This window comes from Typopeltis vanoorti, chromosome 2, assembly GCF_054136105.1.
Source record: "Typopeltis vanoorti isolate ZY-2024b chromosome 2, IOZ_Tvanoo_1.0, whole genome shotgun sequence".
NCBI lineage: Eukaryota > Metazoa > Arthropoda > Arachnida > Uropygi > Thelyphonidae > Typopeltis > Typopeltis vanoorti.
In genome coordinates, this window is record NC_143550.1 from 105,303,872 (window position 1) to 105,324,366 (window position 20,495).

Here is a 20,495-nt window from a genome sequence, read left to right on the forward strand (position 1 = left end):
ACTGCCTGAACCCAGATGATGAAAGATGAAAAAGAAATACAAAAAAATTAAAATAAGACAAAATATATCATATCTGGATGCAAAAAGGAAGTTAACCACTGCTACACCTGTTTTGAGAGCAAAGAAAAATACTTCTTATGGGTGACTAATAGTCACAATACTCTGTAGTGGCAACACAAATAGATGAGGTCGAATGATTGAAAGAATCCTTAACAATAATGACCTCTCCTAATAAATTTAGTTTAATCCTTTATCCAAGTGTAAGCAAACAAAGTTTGCCCCTGAAAATATCTTCAGGACTGAGGTAAGGTGGTGCAACACCAGGTAACTCCAAGCAAAGGTGGACCAAGCTCTCATTACTCCTTATCTCAGTATCTCCCATAATGCAAAACACATCTCCTTGCGGACATGTATACTACTATGCATTAAGGCAAGGGCCACTACCCAGACCGGTTTCGACCTTTATTGAGGTCTCGTCAGTGGGAGGCAGACCCAAATGTGGAGATACTAAGGCAGAAGCAATAGAAGAGGTTGCACTAAGTTAGTCTATCTTTGGTGCAAGGAAGGGAAGCTCATGGCTATCACTGATTAAAATCCATGATAGCCATTAGTTGAGCTTCTGATGACTGCTACAGATGGAGACAGACCTGCTGTACATCAATTTTCAAAAGTTAATTAGGGTTAAAAGAGATCCACCTTTGGGGAATAAAAAGGTGTTATAGGATTTGTTATTATTAGAAGCAAGTTTTTATTACAGTCTGGAGCCGCTGTATGGCACTTAATAAGCATGGAAGATGTACAGTTCAGAGCTTAAAGTGAAGTGTAGGATATTCTCAAAGATCTACAATTTCATTCAGCTAGAAAACATGTACATAACCTTAGTTTAAATTTCTTTGTTCCATTATCATTTGCTGTCTTCTACAAATAATTTTACAATAACTGTTGTGATTAAAAAACACAGTTGCAGGGTTCGTGGTGTGTGATACGGTTTTTGTTGGTAGAAAACAATAGTGCTGCAGAAATTCACTGACGACTGTGTAAAGTTTACAGGCCGAAAACGTAATGAGTGACAGTAGGGTTAGGCAATGGTGTAGTTTGTTTAAAGAAGGGTGTAACAATGTTCACAATGAAGAGCACAGTGGCTGGCCAAGTGTCGTCACAGATGATTTAGTGGAAACAGTGAACACAAAAATTAATTGTGGCTCGTACCTGAAAAAAATCAACATGATCCATTTCGGTTTCATAAGACAGTGGCCATAATTTGTTTTGATTGATGGTGCCTGTTTGAATTTTTTTTGCTTTCAGAAGTGATGAATGGCATCCACTGCACTGATTGTTGTTTTGACTTGACTACAAAATCCATGTTTCATCAAGATATAAGAAATAAGTTCATCTCCTTTGTTTTTGCAATGCTCCAAAAATTTTTGAGCTGATTCCGCTCATTTATGTTTATTTACATAGGTCAGCATTTTTGGGACCCATCTGGAATGCAATTTCTTATATCCCAGCTTTTCTGTTCACAATTTCGTGAATGACTGAGCGTGAAACTTTCAGAAATTCAAAATAAAGTTCCATAATTGTGAAACAGCAATTCTCACGAATTTGTGCTCACTGTTTCCACCAAATCATCTGTTACCACATTCAGCTGGCCACTGCACTCTTCATCGTGTCCTTCTTTAAACAAATGACACTATTGCCTAACCATACTGTCATTCATTATGTTAAGTCTGTAAACCTTACACAATCGGTGAATTTCTGCAACACTATTGTTTTCTACGAACCAAAAAATGGTATCATACCATGAACTTTGCAACTGGTAGATTATTATTTTTTTTTAATCACAGCACTCATTATAAATTATTAATAGAAGACAAGAAATGATAACAGAATGAAAGTAAAATGGTCAACAGCTAGCTAATGAGTCACTCTATAGCATGCATAGGCGACCCCCCTCTCTCATATCTTATTTAGCAGTAAATTCTGAACAGACCTTACTTTCTGGATGCACCTTGTTGTTAGATATCACTGGGAAAGATGTCTGTGTGCTACAATTTAGTATTCCCAAGTTTACATGACTAGAAGCCCAAGCCAGAACTAAATAATCCAGAATAAACTGACCGAGGATTCAATACTCCCTGAGAAGGCTCCAATTCATCATCTCACTGTCAGATCCTAAAGAATTTGTGTTTAGGGCTGCATATCTAGTAGGCATAGCTAGGTTTTAGTGTCTATGGCAAATTTGTACACAAGTGTATTTTATAGTGAGACAATTTTGGTAAGCGGTAAAATATCCTACCATTGGCACCCTTGGCAACTCTCCTAATGCCAAAGAGTTCTTACATTACTGTGCATGTCATAAATTTTCATGGAAGAGCTTCAGTCTCCACAAATCTTTGTTACCAACAATGAATAAAGATTCTCAACTAGCATGGGGGGAAGGCAGGCAGAACAATGGAATTTAGCCGTGTGGAACAACAAGTAATGCTATGTACAGCCTCTTCCTCTGATGAATATGCCAGAATATGGAGGATTTCTGGAGAATATTTTATACATGAGTGCGTTGTCATAACGATAAAATATGGAGGCAGTATAACGTGTAGCTGCTTCTCATGGTCTACTGGTCAGAGCATGGAACAGTGACTCTTTAGCAGACAGAGAGACCTACCTTGAATCCAATAGAGTATCAACTGAGATGAAATGGACTGCAGAATTATGGCATGGCCAAAGTGGCCTAGTGAAAGGATGGCATTAATGGAGGAATCACATTATTTTGAAGACACAAAAGAATGACACTTAATATTTAAGGTAGTTGGTCAATGAAACAGAATGGAAGATAAAAAAAAAAATTAACAAAACTACTTAAGTAAATGTGACAAAATTATCAAGATATATTATTATTAATTATACTAGACATACTCAACTACCATCTGAAATAAAAACAAAAAAACTTAAAGATAAAATTCTATGTTTCGACCTCTATGTTAGGGTCATCCTCAGGAATATATACATCTGTATATACTACATTAAAGCAACTAGCTATATACCATTGTGACGTACATAATGTCCCAAACTAATTAACCTGTTTAGCTTGACATCTTTTGGTAAATAAATAGTAAGATACCTGAGGTAAATAAGGTTCAGCATCTAATAAGGCCCATTTAAAAAAAAAAAAATCACAAATTAAGGCAAGTTGTGCCGGTTTGGTTTCTTACACACACAAGGACACAATACAATGGCAAATCAGTGGTGCCATATTGTCTAGCGACTGTATTGTGTCAGTTTGACCCAGACCTTTGTGGGAGGTGGTTGCGTCTTCCCGTTTAATAATATTACGCCGCAATAGTTCGTAAGTTTTAATTAAAAATAGTTCTTTTCGCATTGTTTTTATATTTAAATTGTTCTTTCAACATTCAGTTTTATGATAAAAAATGTTTTAATTGATTTCAATTCATATTTTACATGAAAATAGATGGGATCTAATCTAGTTCGCGGCGGTTAATAAGGCCCAGTAAATTTGTTGATGGGCCTTATTAAATTGCTATAATTTATGATTTTATTTTTTGGTGATTGCGCATAATAGTTACTTATTTTATTGGTAAAGGCCTCTGAAAATGTCAGAAGTTAAGAAGAAAAGGGGTCTTTGGACTGATGAAAGACTAGAAGCAGCTATGAAAGCTGTGCAAAGAGGACAACTATCACAATGTGCAGCATCAGAATGCTATGGAGTACCTAGAAGAACATTGAGGAACCATTTAAACACAGAGAAGAAGATGAAAAGAACTTGGTAGAAAGAATAGTAATGTTTGCTTCAATTGGAGTCTCTTTAACTCCAAAAGCTATATGCAGGCAAACTTTTATTTATATTTTGTGAACAAAATGAAATTAGGAATAACTTCAATAAAGAAAGTGGCCTCGCAGGAAAAGATTGGTTGAAGTTATTTTTAAAGAGAAACCCAACAATTTCTAAACGTAAAGCTCAATTTTTGAATCTTGCTTGAGCTGTAAGAACATGTCCTAATCCTCCATCTTGTGATTCAGAAAACTCCAATGATGAGATTCCATTGGCAAATCTAAAAACAAAGAACTCTTTGAGGTCATCATTTCAGGAGTTAATGCCAACGTCAAATTATGCAGTTGTAAACGCAACACCACGAAGAAAAGCGTTAAATTATAAGGGCCAGAGAGTGACCAAAGATCTTTTCAAAGAAAAGGATAGTAAGAAAGAGAGGGTTACCACTAAAAAACAGGAAGAACCAAAAAAAAATAAATAAATAAATAAAGGAACAAACAGAGTGTCAAAAGAGGGATGGTATTGCCATGGATGCAGAGAAGAAAAGGTTGCTGATATGAGGCAATGCACATGGTGTTTTAAATGGTACCATGAAGAGTGTGCTGGTCTCACCAAAGAAGAATGTGGCATATTTGTATGCTCTTATGACTGTTCTTAAGCTAATAATTATGATTAAAATTAATAATAAAAATAATTGTTATATTCTTTTTTAAATATTTAATTTTGTTCAAGGGCTTTATTAAACTTCTATGGTTTAATAAGGCCCACACAAGGTGTTTTTTAAAGACTTGGTTAAATTACTGCAAGAATTGTTCTTATTTGTGTTTTTTTTTTAATTAGTGATAATACAAAACTTTAATATGAATATTGTTGTTTCAATTAATCTAAACAATTGTCTAACTTATTCAAATTTTAAATAAGGTGGGCCTTATTTGCCTCAGGTATCTTATAAAAAATTGTTTGTGAGCGATGCAATAGTTATGGACTTCCCTAATAATTTCTATGGAAAGTTTCCTGAGCATAATCGAAATAAAGACCACGATATCAATAGCTCATGTACAGGGTGTTTCAAATTGAAGTACCCTTATTCAGAACAATCTGTACAGAGAACCAGTATATGAAATATCAAACTTGGTGGGTACTCTAACCAGATCATGGAGGAAGACATTTTGACAATAAAAAAATTAATCCAAAAATGACTGATAAGGGAAAAATAGCACTATGAGCAAGAGTGAAATTACATCAATGTGAACTGGATGGTATGCGATTGAGAAATAATTCGGTCAGTGATAACAAAGTTATTTGAAGATGTATATTTGCTCATTTCCTAAAATACCGTGATATGACCAACAGAGGTGATATTCAGCAGTGGCCTTTTGTACAGGACCAATGGCCAATACTGTCTACAACTGCATGCAATTGAACTGTTGAAAGGTTTCGCACGTGATGTGTGATTTTGTTTTCTAAATCTGCCAGGTGAAGAACTTTGTTCCAATACACTATGCTTTTGAAGTAACCCAAAAGCCAAGAGTCAAAGGGGTTAAGTAGGCGAATGAGGTGGTGATTTCATAGAAAATCAGCAACTGATTATCTTCTGTAAAATTTCTGTGACCTTTAGCTGGGCCGAGTGGTTAGCGTATCCGCTCTCCAGCTAATAGGTTGCAGGTTCGAATCCCGCCGTGGGCATGGATGTTTGTGATTATCTGAAAATACCAGTAGTGGGCAGTAGATGCAGTTGGTGTAGATGATGATGATCGTTGTAGTTGGTGGAATGAATGCTGGAAACAGTTGTAGAGTAGGTGCCCTCCCTCGATGTGTCTTTGGACTCCCTGGAGGTGTCACATAGTAATAATAATAATAAATGTCGTTTCAATAATTGTTGAACTTTATGTCCTACATAGGGAGGTGTTCTAAAATAGTGCACTTTAAATAGTCCAGTTTGGAAGAAAACTTTTGAAAGGAAACTGGTAATGAAATTTTAATCATTAGACTACATTTCAATGTTGTCCATACTACTGTGTATGGCAGTGGTTCCGAAATGTTTTTAATTCACAGGGCCCTTGCTGAATCCAGGTTTTCCCAAGGTGCCCAATGTCAAATTCTAACAAGTACACTTTGTGAAATAGCAAATAATTTTTTTTAAATTAAAGGATTAGGTAAAAATAATGATCACAATTTATATTAGGTAAAAATAATGATCACATATTAAAGATCACAAAAAAAAAAGTAATTGAACAAATTCAACTAATTATCATTAGTGGGATGGATGAGCTTGTTGATCACCACACATTTTCTCCAATCTTGGAATCAAACTGGACACAGCCACCCTCATTTCCTTCTTCACATCGATTTTCGCACGATGTTTAGTTTTTATCACAGTGAGTGCCGAAAATCCAGCTTCACACAAATAAGAAGTCGCAAATGGAATTAAAATTCTCTGAGCTTTTTCACTCAGAAGGGGATATTCATCTTTTACAGATATCCAAAATTCAGTTAATTCCATGCTGCTAAATTTTGTTTTCAATGTATTGTCGCAAGACAACTCAATAAGATTCTCATCTTCTGCTAATTCTCTAATTCACTAATTAGAGAATTAGCAGATTCTCTAATTCAGATGGAGCACTGGCATTAAATGGATCTTGAATCCATGCAAATTTATCGATATTATCATTTTGAAAATATTTCTCAAACCAGGTGATAAGTGTTCTTCAAAAATGGATTTCATACGTTGAGAGAAATCAACTCCATTGGAGGTCAAAAACTGTTGCAACAGGGGAAAACATTCTTTGCCCCCATCTTCATTCATTTTATTTTTCGATAGTTTTAGTTTTTTTTTATAAAAGCTGAAATTTTCTCAATCGACTTTAAAAGGTACATGTTGCATCCTTGCAGGGAGAGATTCAGAGCATTCATCTTTTCAAAAATATCACATAAGTATGCTAGTTTTACCAAAAAATCTTCATTCACAAAATTTTCGGTATACTTGTGGTCTTCCTCTTTAAGAAAAATATAAATTTCCTGTCGCAGTTCAACCGTATGAGACAAAACATTACCATGGGAGAGCCATCTTGAAGTGCTGTAGCACAACAAAGACATGTGCTCGGATCCCATATCCTCACATAGTTTTTTGAAAAACCTTCCCTTCAACGGCCAAGTTTTCATAAAGTTTACTGCATTCACTACATATTCTAAGACTTGGTTCAATGTAGGACCCAGATATTTTAACGAGAGTGTTTCCCTGTGAATAACACAATGGGTCCACAGTGCAACAGGGGCTTTGCTTCGAATAAGTGCCTGCAATCCTCCATAACAGCCAAACATAGAACAAGCACCATCAGTACAGTCACCAACGCACTTAGTCCACTTCAAATTATTTTCAGATATAAAAGTATCAAGGATCTCGAACGTCTTGAGCCTTGGCACCAGCATTGATACTTTTACAAAAGAGGTCTTCTACAATATAGGTATTATTTCTTGGAAAATTCCCATGTTACTCCTCTTGAAAGTTCTTTTATGGCTATTATAGTCTGATATAGTCTCTCTGATATTATAGGCTAATATAGTCTCATTCTTTTAAGGCTATTATAGTCTGTTTTTGTTTAGGAGTGTCCTTTATTTTAAATACATTGGCTTTTTAAACTCAAGATAATTTTTAGGGCATTATAAGTGTATTTTTGAAGGAAAATATAGCAGAATAATTGAGGAAGAAAATTCTGTACATACCTTGTTTAGATGCTAGGATGACTTCATTCTCCATATTTCTGCTCTAGGCATGTTAAAGGGGGGAGGGGGAAACATGGGGGGAGTGGTTGATGCAAGGCAGGAAGAATAATTTTGAAAACCCGAGTTTTTTCTAAAATAATATATATTAGAGGTGCTTAAGGGTCAAAGCCATATAACTGAGAGGAGACCTCCACATAGCCTTTAAAGGAATGTGGAGAACTGACCAGGGCTTCTTACCTAATGTCCAATCCTCACTTCTCTTGGTGCACCCTGTTGGGTATCTACCTGGATACCGAACGAACGAGGATGGGCTAGCAATTTGGGATTTAGCGACCAAATTGTATTCTTATTGGCTTAAATCAAAATACAAAATGATGGTACAACATGACAAAATTTCAAGCCAGCTGAGGCGTCGCCCGGTTAAAAAAGGCCCCCTTTATTTTTCGCCAGGGAACCAAGGCAAACAGCAAAAAGTCAGCTACTGGAACAAATCTGAAAACACACACCCCAACCCAGCATCACCAAAGTAAAAGATTGGTACTATCAACATAAGAAGTCTGATGGCAAAGAAATGGAGCTAGCTGAGGAATTAGATTGACATAATAGGGGTGACTGAAACAAAAAAGACAAAAACTGGTGAGATCTTTCTGAGCAATAAATACAAAATGTTATATTCAGGCAATGACAATCCAGGAAAAGAAGGAGTAGCCATAGTATTCAACACTAAATAATCTTCTTGAATGACAGGCAGTGTCAAGTAGAGTGATGTGGGCAAATATGAGAATGGAGAACTGGACAATGAGACTTATTTGTGCCTATGGTCCCACAGAAGGGTCTACTAAGTATAAGTGGAAGAATTTTTTGATGCTTTAGAAAAAGCAACTGACACAATGAAAAAGGAAAAGTTGGTCCTTGTTGGGGATCTAAATAGCAGAATAGGAAATGATTGTCAGACATACAAAAATATTTTGGGAAAATTTGGAGTAAAGAGCAAAGCTAATAATAATGGCAAATAGTTGTTGGATTTCTGCTCAGGACATGGGTTGGTTATTAATAACACCATGTTCCAACATAAAAATGTGCACAAATTCACATGAAGAGAAGAGGCAAGGAATAAGAAAAGTCTCATTGACTATGTTATTGTTGATAGTGCTGTTTTCTCCCTGGTGCAGGACACCAGAAAGTGTATAGAGGATTTGAAATTGGCAGTAATCACTATTTAATCTTGAGCAGGATAAAATTGAATTTCATATCAAAAAGAATCACATGTAAGAAAGTTTTAAAGAGAATAAAAGTTGAGCAGCTCTCAGATGTGAACTGTAGACTAAAATACACAAAGATTATTGAAGAAAAAAATGAAAGAGTTTGAGAACAGCAACCAAACATTGGAGATTCAGTGGCAAGCCTTGAAGAAAACACTGATGGATTCAGCCAGAGAGGCATGTGGTGAGGTTGTCTGCAAGGATAGAAAAATCAGAACTCCCTGGTGGACACAGGAAGTTAGATAGGCAGTGAAGAAAAGGAAGAAAGCATATCAAAAGTTCCTGGCAAATAAGTCAGCTTGTGTTCTGAGAATACAGAGACAAATGTAAGAAAGCTAAACACTGTGTAAAACTTGCTAAAAAAAAGTCATGGGGGGGAACTTTGGCAAGAACATAGAAAATAAATACGAAGAAGGTGGCAAAATATTCTGGAGGTTGTTGATGAAGCTTAGAAATGGAGGAAAGAGTGCTGTAAATGGAGTTAGAGATGATAAAGGTGACATAAAAACAGGAGAAAAAGATATCCTTGAAGTATGGAGTAATTACTTAATGAAAAACTGCTAAATGAAACAAGCAGTGATGACAGCACAGTGGTAAAAAACACTGACCAGGCATGCAGACAGAAATACATATCCATACTTGTAGTAGAAAAAAAAAAAGCTATCAAAGGCTTGAAATGTGGAAAGGCAGCAGGAGTAGATGATATCTGACCAAAAATGCTGAAGTATGGTGGTATAAAAGTCTTACAGTGGCTGCACTGCATAGTTCAGAAAGCCTTGAGAGAGGGATGAATTCCCGATGATTGGAGTAGAGCTCTCATAGTATCCATATATAAAAAGGGAAATAAAACTGAATGTGAGAATTACAGAGGTATTTCCCTACTGATTATTCCTGGCAAGATTTATGCAAGTATACTTGAGGAACAGTCGAGAAGAATTGTGGAAGAAAAGCTTGATGAATAACAAGCTGGATTCAGGCCATATAGAGGCTGTCAGGATCAGATCTTCACTTTATGACACACAGTTGAGAAAGCATGGGAATATAACAAAGATCTGTATTTAAGTTTTGTCGATTTGGAAAAGGCATATGACAAGGTGCCGAGAGAGAAGCTATTCAATAAGCTACAGTTATATGGTGTCAACGGGGCATTATATCAAGCAATACTTAGTCTTTATGTGAATTGTATGTCAGCAGTTAGAATTGAAGCAAGTACAGGAAGATGGTTTAATGTTAAATCTGGTGTGAGACAAGGATGTACACTATCTCCTCTGTTATTCATTATCTACATGGATCACATTATGAAGGAAAGTATTAAACATGATATCAAAATTGGAGATGTTAATGTCAGCTCTTTGCTTTATGCGGATGATGTTATACTCATCCACATAAAGATGTTATACTCAATAAATCTGCTACACATCTGCAAGATTCCCTGACTAAATTGAATGACTGTTGTAATAGATATGGTTTGAAGATCAGCAATAAAAAGACAAAGACAATGAAAATAGGCAGAATCATTGAAAATGCCAACTGCGTTGTGAACGGAGAACCTGTGGGACAAGTAAAACATTTCAGCTACTTAGGCATGATTTTTAGTGAAGATGGTAAATTGAATATGGAAATAGACAATAGAATCAACAAAGCTGGTATGATAGGAAGTCAATTGAATAAATTCATATGGAATAAGAGAGAAATTAGTTGGAACACTAAATTAGCTGTATACAAGACAGTGTTGAAACCAATTTTAACTTATCGATCTGAGAACTGGGTCAGAAGTAAAACACTTGACCAAAGACTAGAGACCGCAGATATGAGAGTCCTGAGAAAGATTAGAGACATGAACAGAAGGCATCAATGGCAATATCATATTAAAAACGAGGATATTAGGAAAGAATTTGACTTTGTCAGCATCCAGGAATGCATTAATGGAGCTAATCTAAGGTGGTATGGTCATTTAAACAGAATGGGCAAGGAAAGATTAGCAAAACAAGTGTTCTCTGCCAGGTTGGCAGGAAAATGACCCATAGGAAGACCAAGATATAGGTGGATTGATACTGTACAAAGTGCGTTAGGCGATAGATATGTAAGATCTGATAATGTTGGGGTCTTGACAAGTAACAGACGGATTTGGAGGAAATCTGTAGATAGGAAGTTAGTAATGATGTAAATTTTTCATGTAATACTATCATATCCTGTACACCCATTGAGGGTACATGGCAGTAATTTAATGATGACATATATATTATTCTACAATGTTATTACCATCTATAAACCGTACATAGCAAATCAAGTGAGCATTATTATTATTATCTGTGGTCTCATCCAGCTGCAATCCAAATTTCTTCCCTTTTATTTTTTTCAATTAATTGATCATTGAGGTCCTCCACTATGTGCTGTATTCTGCGATTGGTGGTGTTATTGGACAAAGGCACTTTTGAAAGCAGCTTCCCAGCAGACTCACTGATCATAACATTCACCATATCTACAGCAGCGTAGAATGAGTTCTTCTGCAATGGTATGAGGTTTCTTATATTTTGCAATTCTGTGCGCCACCTTATAGGATGCTAGCAAAGCATTGCTTAGTATTAACATCTGCTTATAAAAACTACCTTTTTGTTGATTTAACTCTTAACTTTCTGGTAAAGTAGCCACGAGATGTACTAACCATACTGGGATGATTGGTTTCTAAATGGCATTTCAACTTACTTGGTAGCATACACTCTGGTGCCAAAACTGTCATACACAGTATACACTGTGACCTCCATTCAACATCGACTTCTGTCGACGTAAAACCAAAGTCCAAATAACTGTCATCATATTTTCGATATTTATGCTTCTCCACACTCTTGCCACTATTTGATGGTGTGCCCTCTTTATTCTCTCTCACAACACTTATTATTGTTTAGTAAAAACCGATCCATTTTTAAAAATACATACGAGAAGAAATACTTCAAAAACTTCACTTGACTAAATCACAATAATATTCAGTTGATACAACCTCCAAAAACTAATTCAACACTATGACCGCGTGAAACTGACAGCTATTTATATACGAACACAAAGTACCGAGAAAGTTCGAGAAACTACTAAAACAATCGAGAAACTTAATTATTGTAGAGCGCCATCTAGTAACCATTTGTAGAGGCTTCTGCAAACAGTTATTACTAAGTGAGTTACTGGTTTGCACCAGGTCCACTAGATGTCGCGTCCTATCACATTAAATTGAAAATGGAAATAAAATTATAAAAATTTTGTAATCGTGGCTTCCCAGGGCGCCGCGCAACACACTTTGGGAACCACTGGTGTACAGCAAATCTAATTGTCTTGCTACAGCATACTGTATGAATCTACAAGATTCTTATTTGACTGCTCAATAACTACAATTGCAACATCTTCAGTCACTTACAGAATTTAATATTTATGCTCTCTTCCTGGTTGGAATGTCAAATTGCCTGTCTTTTCATATCAACTATGCACTGCATTGGTGTCAATGGGCCTTTTCATAGTTTTTAGACATCTATGCTAGTGAAGTGATACTGCAGCATTTTCCCCAATTCCTACAGAAACATTTCAAGTAAGGTATGTTCGAGCAAAGTACACCCGTCATGCAAGTTGAATGACTGTAGAGTCTGCCTTGCTCATTTGTTTATACTGTTTTATAGCTTACGTGGTATACAAAATTCATTAATTTTTCCTCGCTCGCTGTGCTTTAAATCATTTTTGAACTAATATTTTTTTTATTGTCCAAATCTCTTCCCCATGATCTTGTTAGGATACCAACCAACCCACCAACTTTGAGGGTATTTCATCTACTGGTTCTCTCTATAGACTTCTGAATAGGAGTGCTTTAATTTGCAACACACTGTAGTTAAGACTGTGTTAGAAGATACAGAAGTTGTAACTTGTAACCTAACAATGTCACTTTAAATAGTCCAGTTTGGAATAAAACGTTTGAAAGGAAACTGGTAATGAAATCTTAATCATTAGACTAGATTAAGCTATCTTTCTAAAGAATTTATCCAACCTTCAAAGCAGCAACCCTTCAATTAACTGACCTCTGCATGTCAACCAACTTCTAGTACAGCACCATGTAATTGCATTTCAATTATCAGAATGGCAAATTGCCTTCACCATGTGGTCAGATAAATTGCAGATTACTGTATAACAATATTCTGCACATCCTCTGAGATGAAGAAATTTACAAATTCAATGGCAATTCCTTGGCCTGTGGCCTGTAAAGAACGAAATTGAAATTGCCCGTCTCACTTAATAATAAAGAATGTTAATATGCTCTGTGTTCTATGAAGCATTTTTTTTCCTTGCTACTAATTCCAAAATTAGCAAACGATATTGGATTACGTGTAGTATGCAAGTAGTTATTTTTTGTTATTATGATAAAATTAAATAAAATGCAAACTTCATTAAACAAGTGAGGGAAAAATATTTTTATGGAAAGATAACTGATTAAAACTTCAAATTAATGTATTCTTAATAGGCATTTATCATAATCTCCTACCTGTTGCAATGTCATGTTACTTCCATCTTTAACACACACTATGTCATCCGTATGACTTTTCAAAGTCTTTTTGATGAATCGAAGCAAATGTTTCTGATTCATACATGAAGCTGCATGTACATGTGTATCAACCTAAAATTAATATAAGATGCAATTTAATGTCAACTGTAATTCTATTTCATTTCTATATTTTATGATTATCTATACCAGTGATTCTCAACCACAATGCTGAGATTTTTTTTTCTAAAAATCAAATATAGATTCATCATAACATATTAATAATGGAATCACAATAATTTAAATGTCTTTATTTGTAAAATTCTGCTAAGTTTCATGGTCGCTGTCAATACAATTATAGGAAAACACAATAAAGACCAATTCAGTTGAAAGTGCACGATATATTATGTGCACTATCGGCTGCAGGAGAACAACTATCTACATTAATAGATATCCTTTCTCGTAGACAGGCTAATAGATATTATAATAAAATAATTACAAATTAAGGAACACATGAATGGTGAGTATTAGTCAGTATAGCTTCCCAAAATTGAGAAAGTTGTAGTTTTTGTTCAGGCTTGGTTGTGAATGTGTGTGCTTCACAGCTTTCTTTGTACCATCTTTCCAGAAGAAAATTACTTTTGTGTAATACTTTGGTTTTGTTCCAATGCATTCTGTGTTTTGTAGATAGTGTGGCTTGCTAAACCAGACTTATTGAGTTTAAGTCAAATGTATCCCTGATATTCTACAAGACAAATTAGTGCAGAAACAACCTATCCATAATAACATAAGAAGCAAAAAGAGGGATTCTGTAAATCCAGGATAAGAAAGAACAGGATATTTGTCTTCAGGAGAGATAAGAAAGGTGTTAAGTTTATGAACTAGACAGAAAGAGACTTGTAAGTCAATTTGTCGAAGTAGTCTTGCCATTTTTTCTGAAAGTCCTTCAACATATGGAATACAAGTTTTAGTAATTTCTTGAGCCAAGTTAAGATGACAGCCATAATTATTAATTGTTTCATCAATAATTTTTTGTATTATAACCATTATAGATAAAGGTAATTCTGATAATAAACAGTTCTTTGTTTAAATTATACATTATGAAAACAACGTGCTAGAGTAAAACTTTAGTTTAATATAAACCAAAATAAACACTCTACGTTTCGACCTTCACATTAAGGTTATCATCTGAAGTATACACATATATACAAAGAAACAAGCTGAACTACAATCTACATGGTATGCTAAAGTTACTGATCAACTGTTACAACTATTGGCTTGACCTCTGGTGGGGAAAAAAAAAAACTTACTACATCAAAGCTAATCCTGTTATTATTATCCATTAGGTTACAAAATCAAATTAAGCTGGAGAGTAACATGTTTGCAAAAAGGAAAAAATTAATAATTAATAAATAAAAATAAAAATTATTACTTATATAAGTATACATATAAATTACAGCCAACTGGTAAGGATAGTGGCCAATAACTAAAAACTGCTTAAAGTCCTAAAGTGAGGGGTCTGCTGGAAATTATCTATAATTAAGTGGGCTGAATGTGTGCCATCCAAATTCCTGGACCTTTTTTATGCCACCATTATTGTTGAGATTGGGGTGGTTAATCAAAATTTCACAATCTTCTTTAAATTTCCGTTCATACCAGATTTTTGTATGATGTAATGGGCAAGTACTTTTCCAATCAATTTGGTGTAAGGTGTTAAGGCATGATCTGAGAGGCCTACTTCACCAAAATTGTTAAATTTAATATGTTGTTTGTGCTTTTTTATTTATATTTTATTTTATTTTATTTTTTACAGATAGGGATTGTATCCAGTTTCCCCAATATAAGGTAAGTTACAGGTGCAATAGATGCATTAAACTCCAGGATGTGCCAATTGGGGAAAAGGATCCTTAGAAAAGTTGAATATGGTTTTTAATTTTAAAGATGGTTTAAGTGGCATTAAGATTGTAATGGTGTAGGATTCTATTAATTTTTTCTGATAACTCTTTGATGTATGGGATAGCTATGGTTTTACTGTAATCTATATTATTTTTTGATGAAGTTTTATGAAGAATTTTATTAATAGCATTTTTGCTATAGCCATTATTTATAAATGTATTGCTAATAATGGGCTCAGCTCTATCACCCCTCCCCCCAAATGCTAACTTTTACATGGAAGCTTTCGAGCAACATGCTCTCGATTCTTTTACTCTAATACCTACAGTTTGGCTTAGATACATCGACGATGTTTTCGTTATTCGGCCACAGGGTCGCTAAACTCTTAAACACATTCCTTAGCCACCTGAACAAACAACATGAGAGCATACAATTTACTATTGAAATTGAAAATCAGACCTCACTCCCTTTCCTGGATACACTAGTCACATATCTTCCCTATTAGTATTTCTGAAGCTATTATAATAGCTTCAGGAATATTATTAGTTTTTACTACTCTTAAAAATGGTGCCAAAAACTCGTCGTAACAAGGCAGTGACTAAAGCTAAAGTTGTTGCTACTGAGGAGAGCGTTTGTCCTGAACAAAAGCACAGCTGCAGTGATGATAATAATTTATCTGAGGATACACTGACATTAGAAATAGTTTGGCTAAAAGAAATTATTAGGAAATCGACCAGGGAATTGGAAAAGGTGGAAAAAATGTTTGTCTAAACTTTGACAAGATAAGAAAAGGGATGAGAACAAGAACAGGCAGGAAAATACCGAACATGATAATCAAAATATTAATAACAACAAGGTGAGTCAGTTAATATCTAAGAAAAAGAGGTAATATGGTATGGTAACTTAATTTTAAAATTTGCACTTGCTGAGGGAGTCACCACTTCTAGTTTCCTGGGAGCAAAAATTAAAAATATGAAAAACGTAATTGAAAACCAAAACAGAAATATAAGAGAAATGGTACTGCTGGTAGGTACTAACAATTTAAGTGGGGACACATATTGAGAGAAGATATGAAAGGTGTTGGAAGAAGCGAGAAAGAAATGTGAAATAGTAAAAATTGTAGGATTACTACTTAGATATGATAGTACCGAGTTAAGGAGAACGACGATGATAGCAAATGATTTCACGTGCAGACTATGTAGAAGATATGAATTTATGAGTTTTTAGATGTGTTTGATGGCAGAAAAGATTTGTATAAGAATGATGGCCTGCACTTGAAGAATTCATTTGGCATCAGAAACCTGGAGAAATTACTTCTTGGTATGAGATCCAATGCAGAATCAGGGAAACTAGATCATCAAGGGAGAAATGAGAAAAATGTGTGTGAAAGTTCGGCTATGCCTTTGAACATGGTTATGTATGTGATGAAGGAGTGGAAAAATATGCTTTGGGTTCGGACCTTTTTAAGTATGCCTGGGGAAGGAAAACAGAAAATTCTAGAACAAGACCAAATAGATTGCATATCTAATTATAAGAATAGGTAAGGTCATAATTTATTATGTCTATACACAAATGCCAGAAGCATTAGAAACAAAGGGGTTAAGTTTGTTGCTTTATTGAATATGATGTGGCCTAAGATTGTTGGCATTAGTGAAATCTGGCTATCAAAATCAGATATCGTAAGTGGGATTGAGTTAATGGATACGCTATTTTTAGGAATGACAGAAGAGATAGGAGAGGAGGAGTGCTACTAATGATATCAGATGACTTTAAGTCCAGTTAGGGTAGAAATACAAGAAAACAATGATGGTAACAATGTCCCATGTAGCGATGAGTTTGAATCTTTTTGGAAGTTTTTCCCCACTTGGTTAGACTATAATAAATTTAGTTTAATCCTTTATCCAAGTGTAAGCAAAGTTTGTACCTGAAGTATCTTCAGGACTGAGGCAACTTATGATAAAGGTGGCCCAAGCTCTCATCACTCCTTGTCTTAGTATCTCTCATAATGCAAAACACATTTCCTTGCAGACATTTATAACACCATGCATTATGGGAAGGGCCACTACCCAGACCGGTTTCGACTTTTATTAAGGTCTCGTCAATTACACTTGGATAAAGGATTAAACTAAATTTATTAGAGTTTGAGTCTATCTGGTGTGAAGTGGAGGTTAACAGAATGAAATATGTGGGGGTGTTGCTACAGACCTGGCAGCAGTTGCAGGGGACGAAGAAATGCATTGCCAATTTAGTCTTATGGGTACCAAGCGAATGATCATTATGGGTGACTAATTTTCCAAACATTGATTGGGTAGAAGAGAAATCTCATAATAAGAAAGAACAGGAATTTAATGAATTGTTGTGAGACAACTTTCTCAAGCAGAATATGAAAGAAGGAACTCGAGGTCAAAGAATGTTGGATTTACTCATAGCATTAGAAGGGATCTCTGTCAAGAATATGGGCTATTTACCACCAATTGGTGACAGTGATCATGCTGTTCTTTCTTGGGAAGTATCTACTTGTATTGAAGCTCCGATTAAAATAGGCTACATGCTGAACTACAAAGCTGGAAATTATGATCAACTTAGAAGTATACTATCTTTGGTCCCATGGTATCAGTTACTGAATGGAAAAAAATGTCAGTAGTGTATGGGAATCTTTGAAAAAGTGCTTGAATGAGGCGGTATCGTTATCTCAATGTATTCCTAGTGTTTGAAGAATAAATAGGTTGGGAGTGAAATGGATGTGCAGCCTTATTAAGCAAGAGATCCACATGAAGAAGATGATGTCGAAAGAATATCTTGAGAATAAGGGTAAGAAGAGTTATGAAATATATAAAGCTCAGGCCAGAAAAGTAACGAGTATTGTGAGAAAAGCTAAAATGGAGTATGAAAAGAAATTGGCCATGCAAGCTAAAGGTAATTCAAAAGAATTTTATCGTTATGCCGCAAGCAAAAGAAAGAATGAATGTGGAAGAGTAACTTTACTGAATGCAGATGGTACACAAGCGTTGGAAGCTAAGGAGATTGTTCAGTTAATTCCTTCCTTTCCTTACTGTGTGATGGTACAGTAGCCATGAGTCCCCTTTTTATGGGGTGGGTGGGATACAGAACTATCTAGTCCCCCCCCACCAAATTTTATCCGGGCTCCGGAACCGGCACAGGCTGACGAATCAGGCCTATGGCTGGATCAGTATTCCTGGCTGTATTCGTTGTGTGTTCACGAGGCTGGTTTGCCTGCTTGCGGGATGAAAAATCCCAGATAAACTGGTGTAAAAAACCTTGCTATCCACGTCCAAGACCAGCTAACTTGGCTATGGCTGAGGAAGATCCTTAAGCTCCTCAACGTTGTCGACAGGAATCAAACCTAGGACACTCCTTCCCCAGGCATATGGCTGCGAAGCGCAAAGCCACTAGGCTAACCATTTTGCTAAGATATATCAACCAATTGGATAAGAATTTATCAATACAGACAGATGGAATATCAGCCAGTTTGCTAAAGGAATGTTCAGCTGAATTGGCTAGGCCTTTCACACATTTGCATAACTTAAGTCTCAGCTCAGGAATGATACCAGAAATGGAAGGAATGTATGATAGTTCAATTGTACAAGGGCGGTGCAGAAACTGATGTGGTGGTGCAAAAACTATCAGATGCCTTAGAAAAATCCAACATTATCTATGATAATGTTGGATTTTTCTAAGGCATCTGATAGGATACCACACGATAGGCTGTTGTATAAAATGGAGAATATGGGATTTGAATATAATCTATTGACTTGGATCAAGGGATGTTTGACAGACAGATATCAAAAAGTGGTATACAGTGGGTGTGAATCTGCCAGATTTAAGGTAACCAGTGGTGTTCCTCAGGGTTCAGTTCTTGGACCATTATTGTTCAATCAATACATTAATGACATTAAGCAAGGTCTATCATCAGATTTGCAATTGCTTACTGATGATGCAAAGATAGGCAGGGCAATCAGGAATGCTACTGATATTCAGCAACTACAAAATGATTTGAATAGACTGAAAATCTGGGAAAACGAAAATGGCTATCAGTTTAATGTTAGTAAGTGTAAAATTATGCACTTTGGCATGATTAGAGTTCCAGCAGCATATTATATTAGAGGGGTTATGCTACAAGAAACTGAAGAGGCAAGGGATCTTGGTGTATTGGTGGATAAGAATTTAAAGTTCAAAGGTCACATAGCAAAAGTTGCAAATACAACTCAGAGGATAATTGCTATGTTGAAGCAAACCTTGGCATGTAAGGATAAGGAAGTAATTTTGCCTCTTTATAAGGCTTTGATAAGACAACACCTGGATTACTGTGCACAGATTTGGTCTCCCGGGTTCCAAGGGGAATAAAGAAGCTGTGGAAAGGATGCAAAGAAGAGTAACAAATATTATATCCAGATTATGGGATTTAGATTATGAGGACAGATTGCCAGTATGTGGATTGCAGACTCTGGTTAACAGATAATTACTCTGGTTAACAAATAATTACTCATAATATGGAAGGTCTGCTGATTAATTATATGTAGAAAGTATTTTACCTTGGGTATAATAAACGTTAAAGATACCAAGCTATTTTAAACCTGGTTTTACTCCATTTCCCAAGTAAGCAAACAGACAAATAAGTCAAGTTGCACCTGCACATAATGTAATGCAAGTTTAGCTGAACCTGCAGGTAGTGCAAGACCAAGATAACTCATGGTAAAAGTAGAATAAGTTCTGCTGATTAATTATATGTAGAAAGTATTTTACCTTGGGTATAATAAATGTTAAAGATACCAAGCTATTTTAAACCTGGTTTTACTCCATTTCCCAAGTAAGCAAACAGACAAATAAGTCAAGTTGCGCCTGCACATAATGTAATGCAAGTTTAGCTGAACCTGCAGGTAGTGCAAGACCAAGGTAACTCATGGTAAAAGTAGAGTAAGCTCTGATCACTAATCTTAATATTTACCCATATTTACTCATAATATGGAAGGCAGGGAGAGAACATGGGGGGGGGGTATCCATTGAAGTTAAGGTTGTTCTCAGTCAAGAAAGAGGTAAGAGCTAGGTTTTTCTTCAGTGGGTGAAATAATTTGCCCTTAGGGGATAGTGAGTGCATCTAGTGTAAATGAATTTAAGGGAAGATATGACAACTGGGTTGGGTAATTTACAGCCTCCCTCGATGAGTCCTTGACTCCCTGGAGGTCTCAGATAATAATAATAGCTCATATCACCACTCTTTGCAAAAATTTAGAGTCATTAACACCCTCAAAAACAGAGCTATAACAATTTGCATGAACAAGCTCTTAAACAAGAA

At 35.6% G+C, this 20,495-nt stretch overlaps 1 protein-coding gene across 8 annotated transcripts in view; it reads right to left on the minus strand.

The window, feature by feature from the left end:
* The window catches only part of AMPdeam (AMP deaminase), a 443,168-nt gene that overhangs the window by 171,233 nt on the left and 251,440 nt on the right, over positions 1-20,495 (minus strand). For all 8 annotated transcript variants that reach the window (XM_090412444.1, XM_090412451.1, XM_090412439.1 and 5 more), the window contains one exon: positions 13,292-13,423. In XM_090412444.1, the coding sequence (XP_090268570.1) occupies positions 13,292-13,423 (132 nt within the window). The remainder of the gene's footprint in view (positions 1-13,291; positions 13,424-20,495) is intronic.